The sequence below is a fragment of the Cervus canadensis genome, chromosome 3 (genome assembly GCF_019320065.1).
Source record: "Cervus canadensis isolate Bull #8, Minnesota chromosome 3, ASM1932006v1, whole genome shotgun sequence".
Lineage (NCBI taxonomy): Eukaryota > Metazoa > Chordata > Mammalia > Artiodactyla > Cervidae > Cervus > Cervus canadensis.
The window spans coordinates 35,402,628-35,427,968 of record NC_057388.1 but is presented as its reverse complement, the minus strand read 5'-3'; the positions used below and the strand labels follow the sequence as shown (position 1 = coordinate 35,427,968).

General features: G+C 33.0%; 1 protein-coding gene across 1 annotated transcript in view; it reads right to left on the bottom strand.

Moving 5' to 3' along the window:
• PCLO (piccolo presynaptic cytomatrix protein) overlaps positions 1–25,341 on the bottom strand; it is a 387,017-nt gene that overhangs the window by 53,678 nt on the left and 307,998 nt on the right. The window contains exons 14-19 of the mRNA XM_043462904.1: positions 20,103–20,153; positions 16,249–16,373; positions 13,515–13,541; positions 4,332–4,425; positions 3,023–3,094; positions 1,285–1,465 (exon numbers count right to left, since the gene is read on the bottom strand). Coding sequence (XP_043318839.1) covers positions 1,285–1,465; positions 3,023–3,094; positions 4,332–4,425; positions 13,515–13,541; positions 16,249–16,373; positions 20,103–20,153 — 550 coding nt within the window. The remainder of the gene's footprint in view (positions 1–1,284; positions 1,466–3,022; positions 3,095–4,331; positions 4,426–13,514; positions 13,542–16,248; positions 16,374–20,102; positions 20,154–25,341) is intronic.

Sequence of the window (25,341 nt, the reverse complement as noted above, 5' to 3'; positions counted from 1 at the left end):
GACAGGCTGACACTGCCGTAGGAGGAGTTTTAAGTAAAAAAGATAGTTAATTCCTGGAGGAAGGGTTGTGAGTCACTGGGATACTTGGAAGTGGAGATGGTATTATCATCATCTCAGGTGATTTTAAAGAATGTACATATAAGATCACACATTTACTATGGCAGCTATACAGGGAGAGAGGTCTTTATACTGATCATCTTTCAGAATGGCAATCAGGGCAGAGTTAACCTGGCTACATGGAATCCAGAAATGATATATAAAATTCATAAGTAATCTATAGCACATATTGTAATCAGTGGTTTATCATATTAACTCAGTGGCCTTTGGACATAATCTCAGTTTTCCATCTTGTAGAACATTTGTATTTCTGACCCAAATTGCAAAAAACCACTTTTCAATTATGCTGTACTTCCTGAAAAGAGGCAAAAAAGGAAGGAATACTCAGATCCAATATAAAACTTTTTATTTAATATTTATAAAATGCTCAGCATATCCTGGAAAGATACTCCATGGTTATCTCATACAGGCAGTAAATCAGTTTATGATAAGGATTAATGCTGTGTTGTAGGATAACTGGTTACTGAACCTCCCAATGGAAAAGTTCTTTCAAATGAGAAAACTGTGCATACTGCCAAACCCAGTGTATGATGCTGCAATTTAAAAAATAATAGTTAAAAAAATTATAGAATTAGTTTGAATCCACTATTTAGGAAAGATTTAAGTATTTTTCAGCATACCAATTGTTTTGATAACCTAAGGAAAACATTTTTGATATAATTAAAAAGCAAAATGCAAAGTTGTATGTGTCCATATATTACATTTATAATGAATAAGAATGTATGTATGAAAAATAGGGATATAAGCAATTAGAAGAAATATGTAAGAATTATAATGATGATTACATCTAGTCAATGTACTGTTGAGTCTTTTCATGTTTTCTTTATGAAATATCCCAATACATTTTATAAAATCATATTGTCTTGGATCTTGAGAGCTGGAAAAGACTCAATAGCTCATATAATGCAACCTTCTCCATTTTACAGATTCAAAAACAGAGAACCAGAGTGGTGAAGATCACAAAGGCATCAACTTAATTATGGGCTGATCTGAGACTAAAGTCCATTTCTCCAGATTCCATATCCATCACTCTTTGCATGATATTGTATTAAATATTTCCCAGTAGAACCCAACCTTTCAAAAAATACTAAATATACAGACACTTATATTCAGAAAGATACTGAGTGAGCAAATAGACAAAGTTTTGCTACTTGAAATATTTCCTACCCTTGGATGGGTCAGGGAAGATACCATGGCTTCTGCTTTTGATGACAGATGGCTTTGGGGACTGCTGGCTGCTCTGACTGGAATGGGACTTGCCATGATCAATGCTTTCAGTCTGTTCTTTGAGCGGATACCACCTAGGCGTGTTATCAAGGTGAGATGTGCTAGATAAATCAATCAGTACCTGAAAAAAAATGCAGTAAGTGAATGAAATTTATGGATTAATCTATAACTCATTTGTTAATTTTTTCTGTGATCTGAAATTTATTCAAGGACATAAAAGGATATAGTATATCTTTTAGGATGATGAGGCTGTCTTCCTCATTTTTCTTCATTCATAATATTGGGAACAATGTCTTGTGCATATTAAATTCTTCATAAATGTTTGGTTAAATTGAACTGTATTACATCTCTGACTATTAATTAAATTATTTGGAGATGATGCAAAAAGAGAGATTACAAGTCAATTTCTTTATGAAATAAAGTTTTCTTTTGTTAAATGGACATGTTGTAGTCCTAGACTTGGCTAGCAATTTTTTGAAGATTGTTTAATTTTAGTTACCAGAGGGACAAAATGAAAAGAATGGTTAATTTTAAATTATTAACTTATTCCATCTATTTTAAAATATATCAGTTCACATTTGGAACAGGGATATGACCAACAATTTATGAAAAGAAAGCACTGCATCATGGTTTAATTGGCAACGTTTTCTTTTTCTTAGTGGTACATCAACAATGGTGCATTTTACAGTAGTTAGCATCTTAAATTTGATCAATATAAAAAACTGAAAACCAGCACAATGGATATATGCCTTAGGTTTATGTGAACAATAAATTATCAGGACTTCAGTAAATCAGCTTTTTGAAATAGGATCATAAATCAGATATAACAGTACACTCTAGAGTAGTCCTATCTAAAACCAAGATTAGTCCAAGTGGCTATTCCACATGAAGCCTGCAGGTGAAATTCAAATGGGAAAGAGGTACAGATGTAGGAACAAAACAAGACTTCGTGTCACTTAAGACTATGCAACTGTTTTCTATTGTTTCTATCAAAAGGATATCAAATTTTCTAGGTATTACATATTTTTGGAGAGGATTTATTTTTCAATGATAATTCATAACTTCTGCTTTAAGCAAAGATCACTAAACAAAAATATGTATTTTTATTTTCAAAACATTATAGATGAAAAAAAATCACAAGATCTAACCATCCTGCCAGATTTCATAATTGGGTTACATTCCTTGTGATTTACAAAAAATTTGTTTTTATTGTTTTCTTTTACTTCTAGTTTTGCTTCTTAAAATATTTTGAGATTTTTCTGTGAGACACTTGAAAAAAATAAGAATATAAAATGTCACATCAAGTCATTCATACATGGAATGAGGGACAGCCGTTAAATAAACTGAAAATGCATTTGAAAAAATTCAGCTCATTTTATAATAAATTTATCTCAAATCTTTAACATAGTCATTTGGATTCACAACATGATTATATAACTTTCTATGAAACAATTAATATTTCACCTTGAAAATTAATTATAATGTACTTTAAGTGGTAAAGTGAAAAATTTCTCCAAATATTCATCTATTCAGAGTCAGTTTGAAAATAAATTCTATTCACCAAAGAATTTTATCCAGAAATAGTTATTTTATACATTTAAGAAATTTCCTTTCCATCAAGCTTTAAATAAAGACTTATAATGAAGCAAATGAAAAATAAAAGAAACCATTGGCTCACCTCACCAAGAAAGTCATTGGAAGAAAATCTATCATAATCCCAGACTGTCACCTCCAGTGTTTTCTTCTTGAGCTACAGTTCAAATCAAAATGTTATTAACCTCATTCTCATCATAAATTTTTATTATACTCATATAACAGAGCTTTTATTTTTACTCCTTGTACTCTGTCCATTTATGTAAAAATAGTTTTAATTTTATCTAAAACTGTATACTTACATTAAATATTATGTAAACTGTCAATCATTTTGCGGTCCAACCGAGTGTTTGATCATAAGGTACCTCACTGTTTTGCAAACAAAAGGGTGATTTTTACTTATTTCCTGTTATTCTGCCCCCTCCCATTATTAAAAGTACAAAGCAGAATCTATATATACTCTTTAACACATGAAATTCATAGGTCATAAAAAATGTCTAGGTTATTTAGATAAAGTATTTGGATTTCAGTTTGTTGTCTCAGTAAATTGCCAAAACACATTAATAGCATTATCTTATTTTTGCAGGTGAATTTAACTTATTTTCAACTCAAGAACCCAGATTATAATTTATATCTGGCTTCAATTTCATGGTCAAATTAGAAATCTTCCAGAGGATAAATTAGAAATCTCACTCTGAAAGACAACTCATTTGTAAACTGCTTCCATGAATGTCTTCTTTCTATTTTATTTGTATTTTCTTCTCTCTTAATTCATCCTTATAAACCATCAGTTATTTTCTGTAAATCATGCATTGTTATGAAGATTTTCACAAACATATTGATGCAGTTTTGCCTAGAGTCATTCTGTTTCTGGTGGTAACCCTTTACATTAGTTTTCTTCATGCTTTCTTCTGTACAATTCAGTTCCACAATGCCAGATCCTTATTAAGTCTCAATTTAGAGAAAAGACGATCCCCAAAATGTTGCCTGATGGGATAATTCATTTCAGTGTATCCAATTCTTTTGTATCTCTATACTGTTTCTAAATGTCATGACATGCCTAGCTGGAAATATTTTCCTTCAAAATATAATAGAGCCCAGTCTACTTAAATATTTCATTTTGAAATAATCAATGGAAAATGTTCTACCAATCTTATTTATTGTGTTTATTTTTTAGCTGTTTTGCCAAAATGTGCACATTTTCTTTCACCATGTCTTTGAACTGCACCCAGTTCCTTTTATGGCTACATTTCTTAGAAATGTACTTTACCTATTTTTTTTTTTTGTTTTGTTTATATAGTAAAATTGATATAAATCACAATCTCTCAACAATTTTATCATCACTGTTTTTATAAAAGCCTAAATCTGTCATATAGAAAATAATAGCTGCATACCTGTTCCATGGAGATACTTTTATAAATCACTGTTTGATTCCACTCAGGATTAAGACTTTTCTGAACGTATTTAGTCCTTCTCTTATACTCAGCACTGAATTAGAAGAAAAGAAAAAGTTATCTTGATTATTCACCTTGACTGGTGACTTCATAGTCAACCTGAAGGGCATGCAGACTTTTAAAGTTACTTTGTTGTGAATCACTATGTAATCATCTCATCATACTGATGTCTTAAACCGTATCTTAAGTTGAATGCACAATAACAATTTAAAAATATCTTGGAATACTTTAGTTTTATTTTCCCTAAGCTAATTTTTTTTTAAAAGAAAAGCTTTTGGTGTTTTAACTGTAATACAGTTTTAGAAATCTTAATCTCTCCTGAATGTGTGAGATAATTACATGAACTATACAGTAAAGTCAATATATTCTTATCCCATAAATAATAATTTGGTATTTAATTTTCCAATAGTTTTGCAACTGATCATGTCAGTAAAGCCAAATGGTTTTTCAATTTTTTTCCATAAAAGACTATAATAACTGTATTGACTGAGGAAAGGATGAAAAATGGCTGTTACTATAGCTGAGATCTCATGAATATTTATCTTATATTTATAGTATATTCTGACACTTTTAGTAAAACAGTAATATAGTTATGAGACAATCCTAATTAAATATAAATTCTTGGTTTCTGTCAATACTTGTTATAAATGATAAACCAAATCAAAACTTTTCTTTATTCATTATAACTTGGGCCATTTGAGTTTGTCCTTGACTCTTCCATGCCCTCTGATCAACAGTTAGAAGCTTATATTTTACATGTTTAAGAATGAGTATTTTTAAAACTTATTTTAATTAAGTTTGACAAAACATCTATACTGACCATCAATCAATGGAGTTGGAATTACTACTATTTGCTATGAGCCAATGGCACCCACACAGGCCAAACCTTTCTCTAACATTCACTGGCTTTTCCCTAATTTTTTGCCTGGAAAACAAACCTTTTAGGTTGGTGCAAATGTAATTATGGCTTTCGACTATGAATTCTAAATAATTATTAGTAGGCTCAAACACCTCTTTATTAATCAAAATAGGAACCATTACAATCAACACACTTTTGCCACCGAGAAGTTTGTTTATTCCTGTAGCATAAAAATCCATGCTTTGGGATTTGATGAATGTAAATGTAAAAAAATGTAAAACATTTTCTGCCTCCTGCTGGTTGTGGAAGCATTTCCCCTGCAAAAACTTGACAAGATGCTTGAGAAGTGGTAGTCAGTTGGTGAGAGGTCAGGCGAATATGGAGTATGAGGCAAAACTTTGTAGCTCAATTTGTTTAATTTTTGAAATGTTGGTTGTGCAACATGCTGTTGGGCATCGTTGCAGAGAATTGGGCCCTTTCTGTTGACCAATGTTGGCTGCAGGCATTGCAGCTTTTGGTGCACCTTATGGATTTGCTGAGCATACTTCTCAGATGTATTGGTTTTATTGGGGTTCAGAAAGGGGCAGTCGATCAGCAGCAGACCACCAAACAGTGACCATGACCTTTGTTTGGTGCAAATTTGACTTTGGGAAGTGTTTTGGAGCTTCTTGGTCCAGTCACTAAGCTGGTCATTGACGATTGTCATATACAATCCACTTTTTGTTGCACATCACAATCCAATCAAGAAATGGTTCATTGTATAGAATAAGAGAAGATGACATTTCTATTTATAATATATGTGCTCCTGAAATGAGCACAAGAGAAGATGACACTTCAAAATGGTGATTTTTTTATTTCTGGCCAGCTCATGAGGGACCCACTTATCAAGCTTTTTCATCTTTCCAATTTGCTTCAAATACTGAATGACCATAGAATGGTTGACCCTGAGATCTTTGGCAACTTCCTGTGTAGTAGTAAGAAGATCAGCTTTGATGATGCTCTCAATTGGTCAATGTCAACTTCTGATGGCTGGCCACTATGCTCATCTTCAAGGCTCTCGTCTCCTTACAAAACTTCTTGGACCACCACTGTTCACTAGCAGTTCCTGGGCCAAATGCATTGGTGATTTCGTGTTGTCTTTGCTAATTTATGACCCATTTTGAACTCAAATAAGAAAATTGCTTGAATTTGCTTTTTGTCTAACATCATTTCCATGGTCTAAAATGAATATAGACAGCAAGTAATAAGTCATTAGCAAAAAACATTAAGTGAGAAATGTGCATTAAAATGATGTATAACAATCACATTTATTTAGAATGTATTCCAATATCAGAAAGCAAATTTCAACAATACAAAAACTGCAATTACTTTTGCACCAACCTAATACTTGTCTGGGGTCCTTTCCTGTGCCTGGAATTCATAAATTGCCTTTCCCTGAAAGTAGTGGATCTTCACCCTAGATCTACAGTTCTATTCCCAACAATGGACAACAGACTAACTCTTGTTATATTAATGGCCTCAAGCCTTGCTAAATTCTGGAATACCTACTATTGTCCCCCAGACACTAGTTTATTCATTCTAGATAAAAATATTGAGAGTCAAGTTCCATTTCACCACTCACTTTTAGAGATATATCTACAGCCAAATATCTTTTTTCTCCCTCTGGCTTTATTCTCTTTCTTATCGCATATACAAGGGCAATAATCTCCAACACTGGTTGCCTGTTAGAATCACTCTGGGATCTGTGTTCCAACTGTGGGGGATGGTGCAAACAGTATGCATCCACATCTCCCTTCCCTTTTCTCCTTATGAGAGTCTTATTTAATAGTCCTGGGGTGAGGCTTGAGCATCAGAATTTTTAAAATGACATGAGTAAACCTAAAGTGTTGTCAAGATTGAGAACCGACTAGTTAATGTCTCCAAAGACTTCACGTTTCAGCTACTGTGAACTGAATTCACTTTAAGAAATGAAGCAGCACTGGTCTCATTTTTAACCAACCTATTTGAATGTACAAAAATAAGAACACGATGTGACAATTTTGTCATTCAGCACAAAGTGCAAAGAATTCTGGGGAAATGAATAGGCAATGATTCCAAGATAAAACAACTTTCATAGACTGTGGACAGAACGTATATATTTTTATGTATATGTTTTAGAAAAATCTGTCTAGTGAAGTTTATATACCCAAGTACTCAGAAAGTTCCACTTTGACTTATTACAATTTTACTCTAGAGAACTCTCCCACATGTATCTAAAGTTTTGTTCAAGAACATTCACTGCAATATTGTTTATAATAGTATAAGATAAGTATAGAATAAGATAAGAAATACAGGCATTATAATATATTCATTCAATGAAATTGGGGCTTCCCTTATAGGTCAGTTGGTAAAGAATCTGCCTACAATGCAGGAGACCTGGGTTCGATTCCCGGGTCGGGAAGATCCCCTGAAGAAGGAAATGGCAACCCACTCCAGTATTCTTGCCTGGAGAATCCCGTGGACAGAGGAGCCTGGCAGGCTACAGTCCATGGGGTCGTAAGAGTCGGACACGACTCTTGAATGAAAACACCTTATATATCAAGGTGGATAAATATTAAAAAAAATCTTTAGCAAGTAATTTTCAGAAGAAAACCTAGAGTAGGTTATCAAGATATAAATTGAAATCACATGAAATAATACTGTAAATTATTTATGTCTACTTGTATATATGTATGACAAACATGTTAATATCATAAGACAGCGTGGCATTTATAGATGTTATACTCTATTTAATGGTTATCTCAGATAAACAGGGGAATGGTTTCAGAGGGCTTCAGAGGTAGCTATAACATATTTTTTATTAAAAAAAAAAAACTGAAGCCAGTATAGCAAAATATTTAGATTTGATAAAATTGGATATCAAGAAAATAAGTACTTGTGGCAGTATTTACTATAATATTCAGTAGGTTTAAAAAATTTTATAACAAAAATTAAAAATTATTTTAGCAAATTACATCCTTTTATATTTTATGATTTTCCTTTTTAAATTCATGATGATATAAGAATGAGTATGATCACTTTTAAGTTAATAGTCAACTTTGGTTGCTACTTTATAATTCATGGCTATTTCTCTAGTAGAATTTAAAAAAAGCACATTGTAGTATGAGTTTCAAAGTTTCTATTTTGGACTTAATTATCAAAGTGTGAGATCATGGGAAAAAATATATTAGGGATAAGATTCATAATGCAGTGAACAGTGGTAAAAATGTTATTTTTTTCAAATTCTGAAAAACTGAAAGCATACAATTTTAAAATAAGATTGAAGATGGAAATTAATGTCAAATGCAAACTCATGTATTTTTACTAAAATTCTAGATATGCCAATATATATTTAAATAGCCAAAACTATTGAAATGTCTTCAAAAGATGTATTAATCACCATTTTCCCTTTATTTATAAATATTAACAATTGTAATAACATTTCACATGTATATTTTAGTCATTCTTTCACCTATATCTAGCAAAATTATTGAGTGCCAATTTTGTGTCAGGAACTATGCTCTATAAAAATGTACAGCTGCAAAACTTTTAATTGTATTGACACACCATTATGTCATGAGAAGCACTTTGTAAAGTCAGCATATTAAAATAATAACAGCTAACATTAATGAAAGGCTTTTTCACAGGCAGAGTCTAAGTGCTTTTCATGTGTTAAATTACTTAATCCTCAACGCAACTCTGTGAGTCAAGTATTATTTATTATCTTATTTTATAGCTGATAAGAACTGAAGCTCAGAGGAATTAAGGCAAGCAGGTAAGGCTGCAGTTATTAATTCATAGGACAAGGTTTCAAACAAGAATACTGATTTCTTGCTCTTGAACATGGGCTATATGAACTCAGTTAATTAGGCCCATCATAAAATGTGACTAATCTATCACTTAATTTTTAATTAGCTGAAGTGTCTAGTTTGTCTTATTTTAAAATATAAAATTATACACCTCAAATTAAATATATATTTATACATATACAACATAAATTATTTACAGCATGTATATATATATATATATATATACACACACACATACTGAAAATCAGGACAGTTATAGAGTTGCTTAGGAAAATACTGAATGGTATGTTGTCAGACAGTGTTGTGGAACTAAGGATAATTAGTATAAATACTAACTTCTGTCCAGATACAATCAGATATAACCCCAATTAGTTGGGAAAAAATTAGATGTTCAATTTACTAGATAATATAAGTTCGACTCTCCAGTCTGTATCCTTTGCCTTTAGGGTTAATGAAGGCAAGCACACCTTACTCCTGATCTTGCCTCTACCAGCCCAGGTTCACTTGTGTAAATGCAAATGAAATCCTTTGCAATCTTTTCACACTTGAATTTCCTGACTTGCAGAGAAGGCCACAAAGGCCACAAAGCTTTGCTTTCATTTACCCTTGTCTTACAGCTACCATGTACTGACTATATTGGGCAAGATGCCAATGGACTATGTTCTGACTTTACACAATTGGAAACTCCACATTTCTCAGCACCATATCAAAATCTGTGGATTTACAAGTTGAAGGTGGCCAGGTAAGCAGAATTCTTGAATGTGAGCAGAAATCCAGGTGAAGAAAAAGTGGAGCTCATTTTTCTTTCCTACCCTGTCTAATAAACACACTGCGGTCTCTCATGGGAAGGCTGAAATAATATTATTTTAGGATAAGTAAGTTATATCTAATAATCAGAGACTTTTTTTAATAAGTGAAAATAAAAAGTCAATTAATCAAGATGGGACGTGGTGCTTATCAAAAAAGCTAAACCTTTATTTCCTTGAAGTTTTGACTAATTTCTTTTTTCTTTGATTTTTATTGTTATGGTCACTTTTTCATAAGTAGATATGATTTTAAGGCTGACAGGAAAGATACTTAAAATTCAGTTATTTTCTCTAAAACCAGCAGAATAAAACAGTTCTCTGAGTTTCTCTTTAATTAAAAAAAAATTGAGAAAGAAGAATGGAATATAATGGCTTATTTATATTTAACCCTCATAGAATTATATAAAATATTGAAGGTCTTCATTTATTTGCTTTCTCTCGATTGGAAAAATACATACATATTTCTTTATTGAAAAATATATAATGAGTCATATATATACATATACATACATAAATACACACATACACACACACATATAGTGAAGTGAAACTTGCTCAGTCAGGACTATGGTGCTGCTCTTGCTAAGACGCTTCAGTTGTGTCCGACTCTGTGCGACCCCATAGACGGCAGCCCAGCAGGCTCCGCCATCCCTGGGATTCTCCAGACAAGAACACTGGAGTGGGTTGCCATTTCCTTGTCCAATGCATGAAAGTGAAAAATGAAAGTGAAGTCGCTCAGTCGTGTCCGACTCTTTGTGACCCCATGGACTGCAGCCTACCAGGCTCATCTGTCCATGGGATTTTCCAGGCAAGAGTACTGGAGTGGGGTGCCATTGCCTTCTCCGCCATGGACTATACAGTCCATGAAATTCTCCAGGCCAGAATACTGGAGTGGGTACCCTTTCCCTTCTCCAGGGGATCTTCTCAACCCAGGGATCGAACCCAGGTCTCCAGCATTGCAGGCAGATTCTTTACCAGCTGAGCCACAAGGGAAGCCCAAGAATACGGGAGTAGATAGCCTAGCCCTTCTCCAGCAGGTCTTTTTGACCCAGGAATTGAACTGGGATCTCCTGCATTGCAGGCAGATTCTTTACCAGCCAAGTTTTCTTCAAAATTATTCCTCTAAGGATATTGCCTTTAATTTAGAAAGAAGCACAGAGCATGTCCCATTTTATAAGCTTTGTTTCTCTGTGTGAAAGAATGCATATATGGCTTGTCACTTGATTGTGCTCCTTGAGGTCTGAGACTATGGCTGTATTCTCAATTCCAATCCCAGCAAAGAGTTTGGAGTAGTTTCTGCTAAATAAATGTTTATTGAATGGATCCTTAAAGCATGTTTGTACTTCTTTTTTTTCTTTAAAATCTACTGAAATACATTAAGTTTTGGCCTTCAAATTGTAAATATATACAACATGTATACCTGTGTTACATTCATTCCAGAGGAAATAGTTTGAGGTGCTAACAAGGGTATTTAGAGAAAGTCCAGCCAGGAACTGGGCTTCCAGGTACCAGAATAGAGAAAATAAGCTTCAACTATAGCAAAATCTCATTAGTGGGAAAAAAAAATTCTGCACTTTGTCTAGCAGTGTAATGAAAGAAAAGCAGAATGAAATCCTTCAGATATGCTCATTTTCATTTCTTAATTATCTAGGGACAAGTATTGAGTTAATGGACTCTTTAGTCTATTGTCTTTCTTTCACCTCATCTTGGCTGATATCTGGGCTATGAGAGCTTATGAACATCTTGATCAAAGGATGGGAAGAGGAAATAAAAGGGGACAAGAAAACCAGACCAGTGAAATTCTTTTAGTTAAGCAAGACATTAAATTTTTTTTTTAAGCACCTAGGATGTATTATAGTCATTACTGAAGAAAAGTTGCTTGATTTTCTATATAGTGTTGTTAAATAATTTAGTATAATTCAGTAGCCAAAGCATTCTATATCTCTTTTCTGTTGCAGAGTTAAGTGACCACTGGCAACATGAAATTTATTATACATATCTCTGTAAATAATAGCAACTGCCATTTATTGAGAGCTTATTATGTGCCTGACTTATGCTTATCATTTTTGGTGCATTCTTCATGTGTTTCACAAAAATCCTGGTAGGGGGCTATTAAGATTCCTAGGTAGAAGAGGACATAGTTTTCGAGAAACCTCACAACTTTCTAAGTGGTAGGGCTGAAATTCAAACTCAAGCTCTTAAGGACTTTACTCATTGGCCTCTTCAGTCTAACTTACAAAGTCAATACTTTATCAGCATAATTCCTTTTCATACTGACAGTTCTAGAAGACATGATGAAAATAACTTCAATATGAAAGATATGACTAAGTGACTTCTAGATCTTCTGTAATGTAATCCAGCACATCTCAGATTGACTATTGACATTTACAAAAAACATGTTCTCTTCTAAATTAAATATAGACAAGCACTGTCATTCTGACAATTTCCCCCTAGTTTCTCCTGATAAAAGACAGAAAGCTTCTGAATAAAGGGACTGATAATGTCTGTTCTGAAGTGACATGATCACTTTGAAACAAAACTCATTTTGCCTATCAGTCTGAGAGGTCTGGATGATGCCTGAGAAGAGAAAGCCAGTCATAACAAGTGACCTTTCTCAGTTTCAAATTTTCTGGTAGCCATAATTATGTGACTGCAAGGAAACAGTTTCTGGGCACCAGAAAGGTTATAATGGCTAATACTATTCTTTGAAATATTTAAATATTTAAACTCTTACAAATCAGAAACTGCCTGTTTTGCTCAATAGTTTGTCAGGTTTAGTAAAGATGTTGAATTTTATTATCAAAGACGAAAATCCTGTACCATTAATATTCTGGGTGGGATTAAAGTTCCCATCACTGTGTTGCTACAGATGGTACAAGATTCACGTCCCCAGCTAAATAACACATTCAATTTGTATGCAATGAGGTGTGCAAAAAGTGCTTTTGGCTATATATTAAGAAAAACCCTTAACTGACAATATACTGATTTAACACCCTCTAGCAGAAAATAGACAAAGGAGGTTGTTCTCGTGCTGGAACAGGCAGATTATGGCAACCTAAATTGCACAGCAATAATTTTGTGGTACATAAGGTCTAAAGGCATGGAAGTGTTTCAACGTTAGGTCTAAGTGAGGGTAAAAGATGAGACAACTCTCATGTTTAAGACAGGATATATATGTAGTACTGGTCATTCAGAAGGCCAATTAATTTCTTCTGAAAAATGACTATATTTTTTTAATTTGTCATAGAAGACTCAGAAGGACCTAAGCCATGATTACTGCATGAGAAGCTAAATGAATTTTAGCAGACAAATTATAAACAAAAACTTTAGGTATATCTAATTTCAGAGTGATATTTTTTCATCATACTTTTCTAGGTTTTTGCTATTTTCTACTTTTCTATCCTCTTCTGCACATATCTGCTAAACATATTTAGTAATGTTGTGATCAGAACAGTCTATTAGCCTAATTCAATTGATACAAACATGAAGAAAAATAAAAATTATAGCCCAAGTTGAACTGCAGGTAAATGTACACAAAAGGCAAAAAAAAAAAAAAAAAACCACACACAAAAAAACAACAAAACTCTAGACACTTCAGCAAAGTTTGACACTGAAAGAGAACCAACTCTACCTTGCATTCTGGACAACCATGACTTGACTGCATTGATTCCAAGATCGAGAATGAAGGATACAGCAGGAAAGTAGGAAAGACAGGAAGAAAAGAGTTAGGAACAGAAGTAAGGAAGAAAATGTGAGAATAAAGACTAAAGGAGCTATACCATAATACACAAACAACATGAGGGAGAAAATAATCTTTGAACTAAGGTGAAAATAATGCTTCACAAGTGTAATACATTCCAAGGTCTTGGTCACTAATAGTAACTAGGAGTAATTTAAAGAAAGGACTAGGAATTGAGTAAGAATGGCATACTACATGCTTTTTGGTCAAATCCCATCTAGAAGGCATATTTTGTTTGACAAATTGCATGGGGATAGCTTTAGGTAGGAACCTCACTCTTCATTTCATTCTAGTTCCCACCCTTCTTTCTGTTACCCACTCTGGAATGGACTGCCATATTCATGACATCTGTCTGATCTTTCTGGTTATTGAAGTTTGCAATAGGATTGCAATAGGATTAAAACATATCCTGTAACAAATAAAAGATGACCAGGCTCTTATAGTATAAAAAGTGACACTCTAGGGTATTAAAGAAGATAGAAAATTAAAACAGAGTGTTTATTTTCACTCATTAGCAAATGCTGATTAGAGATATATCCTTGGCAGTGATTTCCTCTTATACTGTCATTAAATAACACTAACAGTCAAATGACCCAAATAAAAGGAAGAATGCAGTTATCAGTTTGTTGTTATATTCATGCTAAAAAAATAAAGTACTCAAGGAGAAGGGATAAATTAGAAGTTTGAGATTAGCAGTTACAGATTACTACATATAAAACGGATACACAGCAAATTCTACTGTATAGCACAGAAACTATATTCTGTATCTTGAATTGAATCAGTTTGCTGTATACCAGAAACAAATGCAACATTGTAAATCAACTATATTTCAGAAGAGTAGAAACATTGCAGTTATACTACTACATAAAGATATAAACTAACATAGAAACTCCCCTTTCTTGTTCTTTAGGGCTAGTTGAAAATGTCTATCAATTAAAACTAGAGTAACAATACCAGCAATTCTAAGTTTCTAAATAAAATTGTTGGGTAGAATGAAATTAAAGGCTGTATACTGAATTATATATATCACTTGGCAATTTTCAAATTATTTTCTGAGTATTATCTAATCTGATTTTCCTGAGCAACTGAAAATTATGGCTCTCTCTACCATGGCTCTTTCAATATCAACAAGGAAAGTGAGTCTCTAAGAATTGATGATTTGACAGTTGTGACAACTGGTAAGCAGCATTCAAATGCAGTGTATAACTCTAATTTAGATCCTGTTCAAACAAACCAACTATAGTTATAGAACATACTTTGTATGATTTTAGTGTTTATAAATTTGTTTATAAATGAGCTTTGTTTTATGGCCCACAACATAGTTTATGTTGGTTAATGTTCCATGTGCACTTGAAAAGTATATATATACATATATACACACACATATTCTGCTGTTGATGGGCAGAATATTTTATATATATCAACTAGGTCATCAAACTGACTAGGAAAATATTAGGAGGCAACTGGGAGAAATAAGAGATTTAAAAATTAAAAATTATTATGGCTATGTGTGGTATTATAATTATTAAAAAAATTTTTTTTTAGAAATATATACTATTAAGTTACAATAGTTGAGATCTATTTTAAAATAATCTGCATGGAGGGAATGTACAAGGGTAAAAGTGAAACTTGATTGGCTAGAAAGTGGTAATTGTTGAAGCTGAGTAATGGGTGCAAGATGGATCATTATACTATTCTTTCTATTTATACTTCCAATGACTGAAAATTTCCCAGTAAAAAGTTATATTAAAATGTTGCTCTTCAAATTAAATGAAAACACAGCAAAAATGAAACCAGAGTCTTCAATAACTGTCCTCTAATTTTTTTCAACTATACCTCCAATTGTAGATTACTTACGGCTCCATCATACTAATTTGGCTAGTATAAATTCTTCATAAAAGGAAATGATCTGTTGGGTCCAAACTACTGGTTTGAAGCCATCCCTGAACTATGATTTACATATGATGACAGCAATTTGCATTTATTATGTGAAAATTAAACATCTCTAAAGAGTACTTGCTTTATACAAACAGTTTCTATATTACACAAGAGATGTAAAGAGATCTTTTTCATTTATCTACCAAAGTTGACATTTCAAATATTATTCTTATTTTTTTATTTTATAATTTTAGAACAGTGATTTGAAAATATGCATGTAAATAATGATGCATCAAGTCATTTAATGAGCATTTAATGTATTGAATAATATACATGTCCTATAAGATAAAAGAGTAACTGATGAGTCCTTGAACATTGGTTTCACAAATACATTTTGAAAGGTAAACTAATTCTTTAAATCTGCCACAAACAATTCCTGAAATGATTTCACAGTCTACTTGATTGGTCATAGCACAAGAAGTTTCTAGAATTGAAATACTAATACGTTCTTATTCAAGCAGCTTTTGTTATGATCATGAATCTCCAAAAATCCAGTAAGGCTTAATTATAAATTTTTAATTCCACCTTGCTTACTAATTGGGAATAAAAAAGTATGACATGTATTATAGATAAAACTAAGAAAAAGATATTAAGCTCTTTAGAGATCAGAAGACATTAATCACTATTTTTTTTTTAAAATCACATGGCAATACTTATGATACTTTGAAGACATCACTTCTTTACTTACCCTCTCCCTGGAAGAAGGTACACTTTAACAAAGGGGTCTGAATAACCATTGTTGTCTCGAGGGACTAGGTTTCTTGCTTGGAGAATATGTATTATGAGATTTCCAAGGTCATAGTTGATTTGAAGCTTAAAGGAACAGCAAATATTCCATGAATATTATTTTGTTTTTTAAAAAGCATATAATACATTACCGTTCAATATTTTGCCAGTATTAAAAAAAAATTCTCATAAGAAGCATTAACTGTCACTTTCATTTTATTTGAAACTGAACAGACCAGTTAATGTCTAATTTAATTGGGAGCTCCCAGGCACACATTAATTACTAGTAAATGTGCTGTTCATTCTTTCCACTGTGAAAGTTCTGGCCTGTCTAAAATTCATTTAGAAGGAAAATAACACAGTGAATGCTAGTTACATTTTTAAACAAAATTTCCACTGTTAGCAAAATCAGAAATGTTAATGTTCATAAATACAATGGCCAGAATTTTGAAAATAAATTAACTAACAGATAAATGTATTAGAAAATCTCTTTTGCATTTCATCAAATAGTTAATAGTGGGTAGAATCATTATTTAAACACAAATGTTAGTACTGAATTGTCAGGATATTTAAGAATGTTCAATTTGATCTCTTTCTATAGTACACTAGCTGATAAACCTGTAGCTTTTCTTTTTGTGCCTGCTTCCTTAACAGAGTGAGGTTAAGATAATAAAATACAACTGTTCTTTAATCTCAGAAACTGAAAAGAGGCATTGTCTCATAGATGTCTAACGGCTGTTGTAAAGTTGTCATTGAATAGTAAAAGAATTACCATTCAAACTAAATTTTAAGAAGCCAGCATGATTCAAAATAATTGAATTAACCAATTTTTCTCCTTCAAAAATGAAAAATTCCTTTGGCATCATTTAGATTAGGACAATTCTGTTTGATGCTGCTTCAAATTATCAAATAACAGAAAGGAAAGTGAAAGTGTTAGCAGCTCAGTCGTATCCGACTCTTTGTGACCCCATGGACTGTGCAGACCCTATGGACTGTCGTCCGCCAGGCTCCTCTGTCCATGGGATTTCCCAGGAAAGAATATTGGAGAGGGTAGCCATTCCCTTCTCCAGGGATCTAGCTGACCCAGGGCTCGAACCCAGGCCTCCTGAATTGCAGGTCGATTCTTTACTGCCTGAACCACCAAGGGAGCCCTAACAGAAAGGAAGAAATCTATACTTTGAAAAGGAAAAACCATAAATAAAAATGAATGTACTTTTATAATCATGCAAAACAGATATGCTATATTTATGTTGAAAATGGAATAACTTAGATGAGTCAGCCTTCATTTAAAATTTAATATTAAAACGATTTACTGATTTCAGCATAATTTTGATCTGGTTATGTTTTGTGGCAGAAAAGGAATCTTTGTTCACTTTTCTCAGTACAGAAAGCTCCAGAGTCTCACTGACCACCATGAAAGCAATATGAAACATGAAACAAAGAGCCATGAAGGAACAGGAGAAATAAGAAGTCTAAGACTGCAGTAACTGTGTTTTCATGGAGTACTAAAATACAGGAATTATTCTGCAGTTAATTTCACTGAGGTTTAGAACAGCTTCCAAATCTTTAAGGAGAAAATTTCCCTCATTTTTTTCCTTTCTCTGATAGTCTAAAAGTCCACTTTTAACTGGTGAGGCAGCAAAATCATTTCTTATTGAAATAGAAATTTGTAGGATACACTAAGAGAGTACTTCTCAAAGTGTACTCTGTAAATCTGGCGCCTTAGAGAACACTTAGAGTTGCTCAGATGTTACATGTGAGAGAAAATGAGATGCCTCCAGTAACCCTTAACCAGACCTATTACATTCTGGCAATTCACTGGGTGTTTACACAAGGTTTCATCTGGAATGAGGCTTTGCTAAAAAGACAAGCAGAAGATAAAATATAAACAAAATGAAATCACTGTCATAAGAAAGTATCTCTCCTCACCACTCCCCCTTAAAAAAAAAAAAGAAAAAGGAAAAGAAAGCAAAGCAAATATCCTGGGAGTTGAAAATATTAGAGCAAATCTCTACTATAAAATTAAATATTACCACTGAAGTGAAAAGAAAATAAGAACAAAGCAAATGAATTTACTTACAAAACAGAAACAGACTCACAGACAGACAATGAACTTATAGTTGTTGGTGGGGGGTGGGGGGGGGGAAGGATGAAGGAGAAGGGATAGTTAGGGAATTGGTGATGGACATGTACACACTGCTATATTTAAAATGGGTAACCAACCACGACACACTTGTACAACACATGGAACTCTGCTCAATGTCACGTGGCAGCCTGGATGGGAGGGGATTTAGGGGGAGAATGGATATATATGTATGTATGTATGCATATATATATATATATGGCTGAGTGCCTTCGCTGTTCATCTGAAACTATCACAATATTGTTTGTTAATCAGCTATACCCCAATTCAAAATAAAAAGGTTTTAGAAAATAAGCCTTTCAGTAAAAAACAAATTATAACAAGCCAAAAAGAAACACAGCACATGTTGGCCCTTGAGCAAGAAGGTAAAAAAATGAGACAGAGAAAGACATATTATGAATTAGAATATCTAGCATTTTCTTTGCTGCATGTGAAATGAAAAGTGATCACCTTTGGCTTTCTAGAAGTGAGAAATAGCAGTGAGACAGCAAGATTGAGAACCCACTGGTGATTTCAGGCCCATCCTGCTGGGTCCTTCTTATTAAGGAGCCCATGTTCTGTGCTTTTTCTTCATTTCCACTCTCACTCTCCACTCTGCTTCCATCAGGGTATGCCCAGATGACAACTGGTTTCTTTGTCTTTGTGTCCTCCTCTTTATAACACTTCTTAGAGGCTGTGGCTCTATGAATTTCTATGACATATTTGTTTCAGTTAGCCTCACCCTCACTCTAAAATATTTCCTGATCACTCTATTATGTTGTGGCTAACATCCTTCGGCTTCTGTTCAAGGTTCTTTTAATTTAGTCTTAACTTATCTCTACAGGAACATTTTCCTGCAGCAGAACAGATCTGCTCTTTCATTACCCTCTGGCAGCAGAATTGTTCCTTGTACCATTTCTTCTTCCAGGAAAACACTTCTCCTTTTTTTATGCTTATCCTCAAATTACTTCAAATCTCTGTTACTCTTTGTGAAAATGTACTGTAGTGCAACTAAGACTCACTGTTCTTTCCTCTTATCGAAAACGTACTATCTCCAAATAGCTATTATTTTCTATTTTGTTAATTGTTTTCACATGACATTTCTTATCTACCTTAAATTACTTTTTGGTATCATCTAAAGTATCATTTTTCTAACTTTTCTGAATCTGCCCATTTATGATGCAATATATAAACACAGAAACATGCACACAGAACTAAAAAAAAAATAATGATTTAAACTATTTTCTTCTATCTTCCTTGTCAAAATCATCTCTATTAATTTGATAAATTACAGATTGGTCATGACCTCCAGTATGAAAAACACTGCTTTAGAAGAACTGTTCAGCAATTATTTAGCAATTGTTGACCAGAGGAAGAAAAGAGGACAGCATTAGACTCATGAAACTCTCAATGAGAACTTCAAATTTCCAGGAGAATCTGTCATGTTTGAAACAAATTCAACAACTATAAAGTAAATGAGACTTAATACATTGATACTGTTAAGGTATTAGGTCAAAGTACAGAATTCCAGAGGTATAATTAGATTTAATAAAACATATATTGTATTAAAATACTTATACCTATATAAGTCATATAATAGGTAAGGTTCTAATAGTGCTTACAATCTCAATAGACCAACGGGAAAAAGAGCCACAGAAGATGGTGTAATAATGATCTTTCAGAAGCATTCATACCTGAATTTCCCCCGTAATTGGATGAGAGACCACCTTTGCTGCATCAGGCGGCTGCAATATTAAGACATATTAGATTAATGGATAAACCCTTCACAGGATTTACCATTTAAACTTCCCTCTGAGTTAATTTCTGTTTGGTCAGAGCACACTGCCTGGAAAGTACATTTTGTCCATTTGGTTGCTTTAGATTATGGTGTCTCCTTACATTTCTCAATACATGTTTAATTTTATAGATACATAAATCTCTTTTTCATTGTGAGAAGCCTGTTTTGAAGCTATAATTTTATACCTGAAGTAATGTACGTTCAATTACTTAAGAAATGAAACACTTTTGGTTGAAAGTATTCAATTTAAATATTAATGGATTTTAAATGTCTATAAGAAAATGAAAAAGATATTGTTTTTACTTGACTGCCTAGGAGGCCAAAGTTATAAAAGTCCACCTTATATTCCTTTGCTTGGTTCTCAATCCAGTCCTACTCTCTTCTAGAGTGGGACACCCAGGTAACCAATTCTTAGCATTTCATACCCCTTTAATTAAAAGTCCATAACATTCTATCTAAGTTCACATTTCCTTAATAATTTTCTTATGTCAGGAAAGCCTTAAAAACCATTCAGAATGTGATCTGATAAAGTGATTCATTCTGCTGATTAAACGACTGATTACTGATCTGTTACCTTTCAGTAGAATGTACAAATTTGTACCAAAGAAGGAATGATGTCCCTGACTCTAGATCTATAACAGAATTTCAGGCAATGTGGCATCACTGTAGGGAGACATTTACTAAAATGGAGGCAAGCTTACTACCGACAAAAAAGGCCCTGTCTCCCTGTATACACATCATATTGGCCTTATATTAAAAATTAACTGGAAAAGGAAAATCATAATATTTAGGTGTGTTTCTGCTACTTTTTAAAATTAATTTATGCTAGAAATGAGAGCAATCAAAGAAGACAGCTATCTTCCAGGTCTTGTTCTGAGCAATATTTAAAATAATATGTAATCATTGGTAAAGTTATAGAGAAGGGGTTAAATTTTCTAAGCCATGTATCCTTTATTAGTAAAGTTCATTTACATGAATGGCCATTTAGTAACACTGAAACTGTGCTCTGGCTGCAAAGGATAAACTGCTAGTTATTGAACAATTATGTTTACTTAATTCTTTTACTGTTCAAGTTTTAAGGAAAGCAAAGGAGTCGAGAAAAATAAGGACTACACAATTTCCTGAAACTCTAACTCAATTAAAGATGGGAAGTTTCCTAAAACTAGATATCCATGAATCTGAATGAGCAAGGCTGAGGGATAACGAGAGATAAAAAGTCAAAAATAATATTAAAAAATCCCAAGTAATGATTGATAATGTATTTTGTTTTGATTTCATTTTGATGGTTGTAACTCATTTGAAATATGATCATGCAGACATAACTAGATTCAATGCAGAGAATAAACTTATGGACAAATTTTAAATGTTCTGGGGTGGGGCAATGAACTCATAAAGGCACACAAGGATACAATAATATCTGTGTACAGTGGGCAACCTACCAGCTCCAGGTAGTTATGGTTTAAGATTAGAGACAAGTATTTCTTTTCAGTGATGTCATGCCTTTGTGAAGCTGGTTTTTGATGACTGTGGTGATAAAAAAAAATGTATTAAAAGAAATTAGTGTGATCAGTGTGGAAGAGGAAATGAGAGTGTCAGTGTCCAAACCGATTCTATCTTCTGAATAGCTGTGCAGTGCCTGTCAGACACACATATCCCACTGATAAGTAATTTTAGTGTATAACTATGAAACAGATACATTATTTTATTTCATTTTATGTATTATTTTTCCAATGGTTACTAAGATGTTAGGACATAAATACTAGTTAAATTGTTGGGACATAAGTACATAATAAATGTTAATTGTTTTAGGTATTTCTTTTGGTATAAGGGCAGTATGAAAAAATTACTGAGCTGTTGTGTGCTGTGATAGAAAAGTCTGGGAGAGCAAGGACCTATTTCATTAGAACACTTAAAATTAGTAAGCATTTTAGTTGACATTTATTTATACTATGACTTGGGAGAAATTATTCAGATATTAAAGATAATATGAAGAAAATCTGATTAGATTTCAGAAATAAAACAGCTTGAGGCAGTAAAATAAAAATTTTGGAGGCAAAAATTCATATTGAATTAGTAAACAAAATAATTTAAAATGGTCATATGTATATATAACATAATTTAAACCTACATCTAAATACTTTAGATTCACCTTTTACTTATATTTACTCAGAAGCAATCACTTAAACTGGAACATTATTAATAGATTAATAATTATTTATGAATAATTGCTCAAAACATTTAATAGACGGTGTTCTAAATATTCATAATTAATGTATAATTATGCTATGGTTTAAATATTTTTGTTTTAATGTATTCCATAATATTAATGTTTTATAATTTAGTATATAGTTAGCCTCATAGCTAATAAAAACAAAAGGATGTTAAAATTATAATTTTCTAAATTAACTGAAGAACATATGCTATATTTGAACATATTGCCTGACTCAGAAACATGTAAGCTTCAGAAAATTGCTCAGTATTTCTCTAATCTCTCGATGTCAATATTTTAACATTGCAGGATTTGTAGAACAAATAAAAATAAGTATTGCCTTATGCATACTATAAATATCATTAAGTTTATTTATTTTAAGAAACTCGGTACCAGCTAAAAGTTGATGATAAACCCTCCAAAAGATGAATAGGTAATAGTCCCTTTTTTCAAGAGTGTTAACATCTATTCAGTATACATTTCTATCAGTATATATAAAATCTCACTAATAACCAGGTTTGATTACTGTTATTACTACTAATAAGAATTAAAAAGCAATCTATATACCATCACACCAAGTAGACTATAATGTGAGCCACATAGGTTATTTCAAATACTCTATTAGTCACCTTAAAAATGTAAAAGTAAATGGTAAAATTAATTTTAAAAAATATATTTTGTTTATTTGGCTGTACCAGGTCTTAGCTGCACCCCACCGGTAGCATGAGGATGTTTTAGTTGGGTATGTTGGATCTTAGTTGTGGCATGTGGGGTCTAGTTCCCTGACATGGGGTCAAACCTGGGCCCCCTGCATTGGGAGCATTGAGTTTTAGCCACTGGACCATCAGGAAAGTCTTGTGCAATTAATTTCTACTGACATATTTTATTTGATGCAATTTATTAAAAATAACATCATTTTATTATGAAATCAATATAAAACTGTAATGAGCTATTTTACATTTTTTTATACTGTCTTTAAAATCTGTTGTATAATTCACATATACAGCATATCTCAATTAGGACTAGCACATTTGAAGTGTTTAATTGCCACAGGTGGCTAGCAGCCACTGTCATGGACAGTGAAGCTCTATAGCTGTTTCAGCAAAACCTCTGTAAAACTACACAGGTCACATTCTTGGCACAGAAAAGAATTACCACATATCATAAAATGTGTCAGTATCATTTCCTTGATGTTTGTCCTATGATACTGTGTTCATCTTGCAATCATTGCCAAAAAAGTTCACATAACAAAAAAACTATATTTTTCACTCCCATAATATTATAAAGACTCACAGGTGCCACTGATGTTTTCATTTAATTTTAATTTATTTTGTTATGGTCAATGCAAGCTACTCTACTACATGCTTAGGGAGCTATAAAGAAAATAAGAAATGGCTTTTGATTTTTAATGAGTGTACAGCCCACTTAGGAGGATAAAATAAGCAAACAAGTAACCATAATTAAGATACAAATTGTTTTAATAGATACATAAAGCATCTGGCACTTTGGAGGGAGGGAAGGGGGAGAGAAGGATAACTCTAACTTTAAGGAAGGATTAGAATATGGAAAGGCTTAGTAGAGGAAGGGTTTCTGTTATTTTTGTTTATCATTGGCTCTTCATTTTCTGCAGATTGTAGAGTAAAAGCAAGGCATGGCATATAATGTCTTTCAATTTACAATTATCTAGGCTTCTCCTCTATTTATTATCCCTATATCTTTTGTATGCCATGACTTAAGCATACAATTTTCTGTTTCTCATTTTTTTTTTTCGTGATGCATTCTCTTCAATGTTGGTTCCTTTTTCCCCTTTACCAAACTGTTTCATTAGCTAAATGCCAACTTTCCTAACCCCACTGTCCTAGTGCCCTCTGCGGTTTTTAATGACCACCAACATTATAGCTTTACTGAATTTGTTTATACGTCATTTTTCACCTATACTTAGATCAGCACTTCTTAAACTTCAAGGGGTATCACACTCACTTGGAGAACTTATTAAAACTCAGGTTACTTGGTCTTATCCATGGAGTTTCTGATTCAGAAGGTGTAAGGGTACGATCAAAAATTTGCATTTTTAATAATTCCTGCCTGATGCTGGTGCTACTGGACTGAGCAGGCTTTAAGAACCACTGGTCTACATAGTATACAGGGATGGATTTTATCCCTCTTTGTATCTTGCATACAAATTATGATTCATGGTACTGAAGGTGGCATCTAGAAATATCTTTGGAAAGTAGAATGAGTTGAGCCTCTTTTTTGGGGGGGGTGGGGTGGGGGGATGGGAGTAAAATGAGTTTGATAACCATAATAAATACAGTACTTAGTAGCGAGGCTACTGTAAAATCTGACAACATTAAGCTTACTGTGGTAATCTTTCAAGGAACATCCCGCTTCCCCAGGTAGAGACAGGGAAGCTGACATTCCAGGTAGCAGGGATGCATTTTAAACAGGATAGGGACCTAATCCTATCACTGTCACAGATCCATAGTTGGAGGGTAGATGAAGAGGAAGGAAGAGAGACTGGTGAGTGGAGTGGCTAGTAGTAAGTGCAATACTGCAGGTAAAAAAGAATAATGCTTTACTAAACGAAATTGGCAAGTTCAGAAAAGATGGAAAATTATTAGAGAATTATCAAAAAACTAGAGTTCACAGCACTAGGATTCAATGAGTAAACAAAAAGATGAGACAATGGTGCTTTTATATTTCGACTTAATTTTCTGGGAGGATGATGATGTCAAATGCTGAAATAAGAAAAATATCTGGATGACAGACTTATAGAATTTATTGTGTCTGGTGTGGAAACTTTGTTAGCAGAGCTTGTCATGTCTTTAGGTCATGTGTGTGGAGATACTGAGAAATCTGAAATGGTATCAGCCTGTAACTTTGGAGACAGGGCACCTCCATGAGGTAATTCATCAAAATTAATACA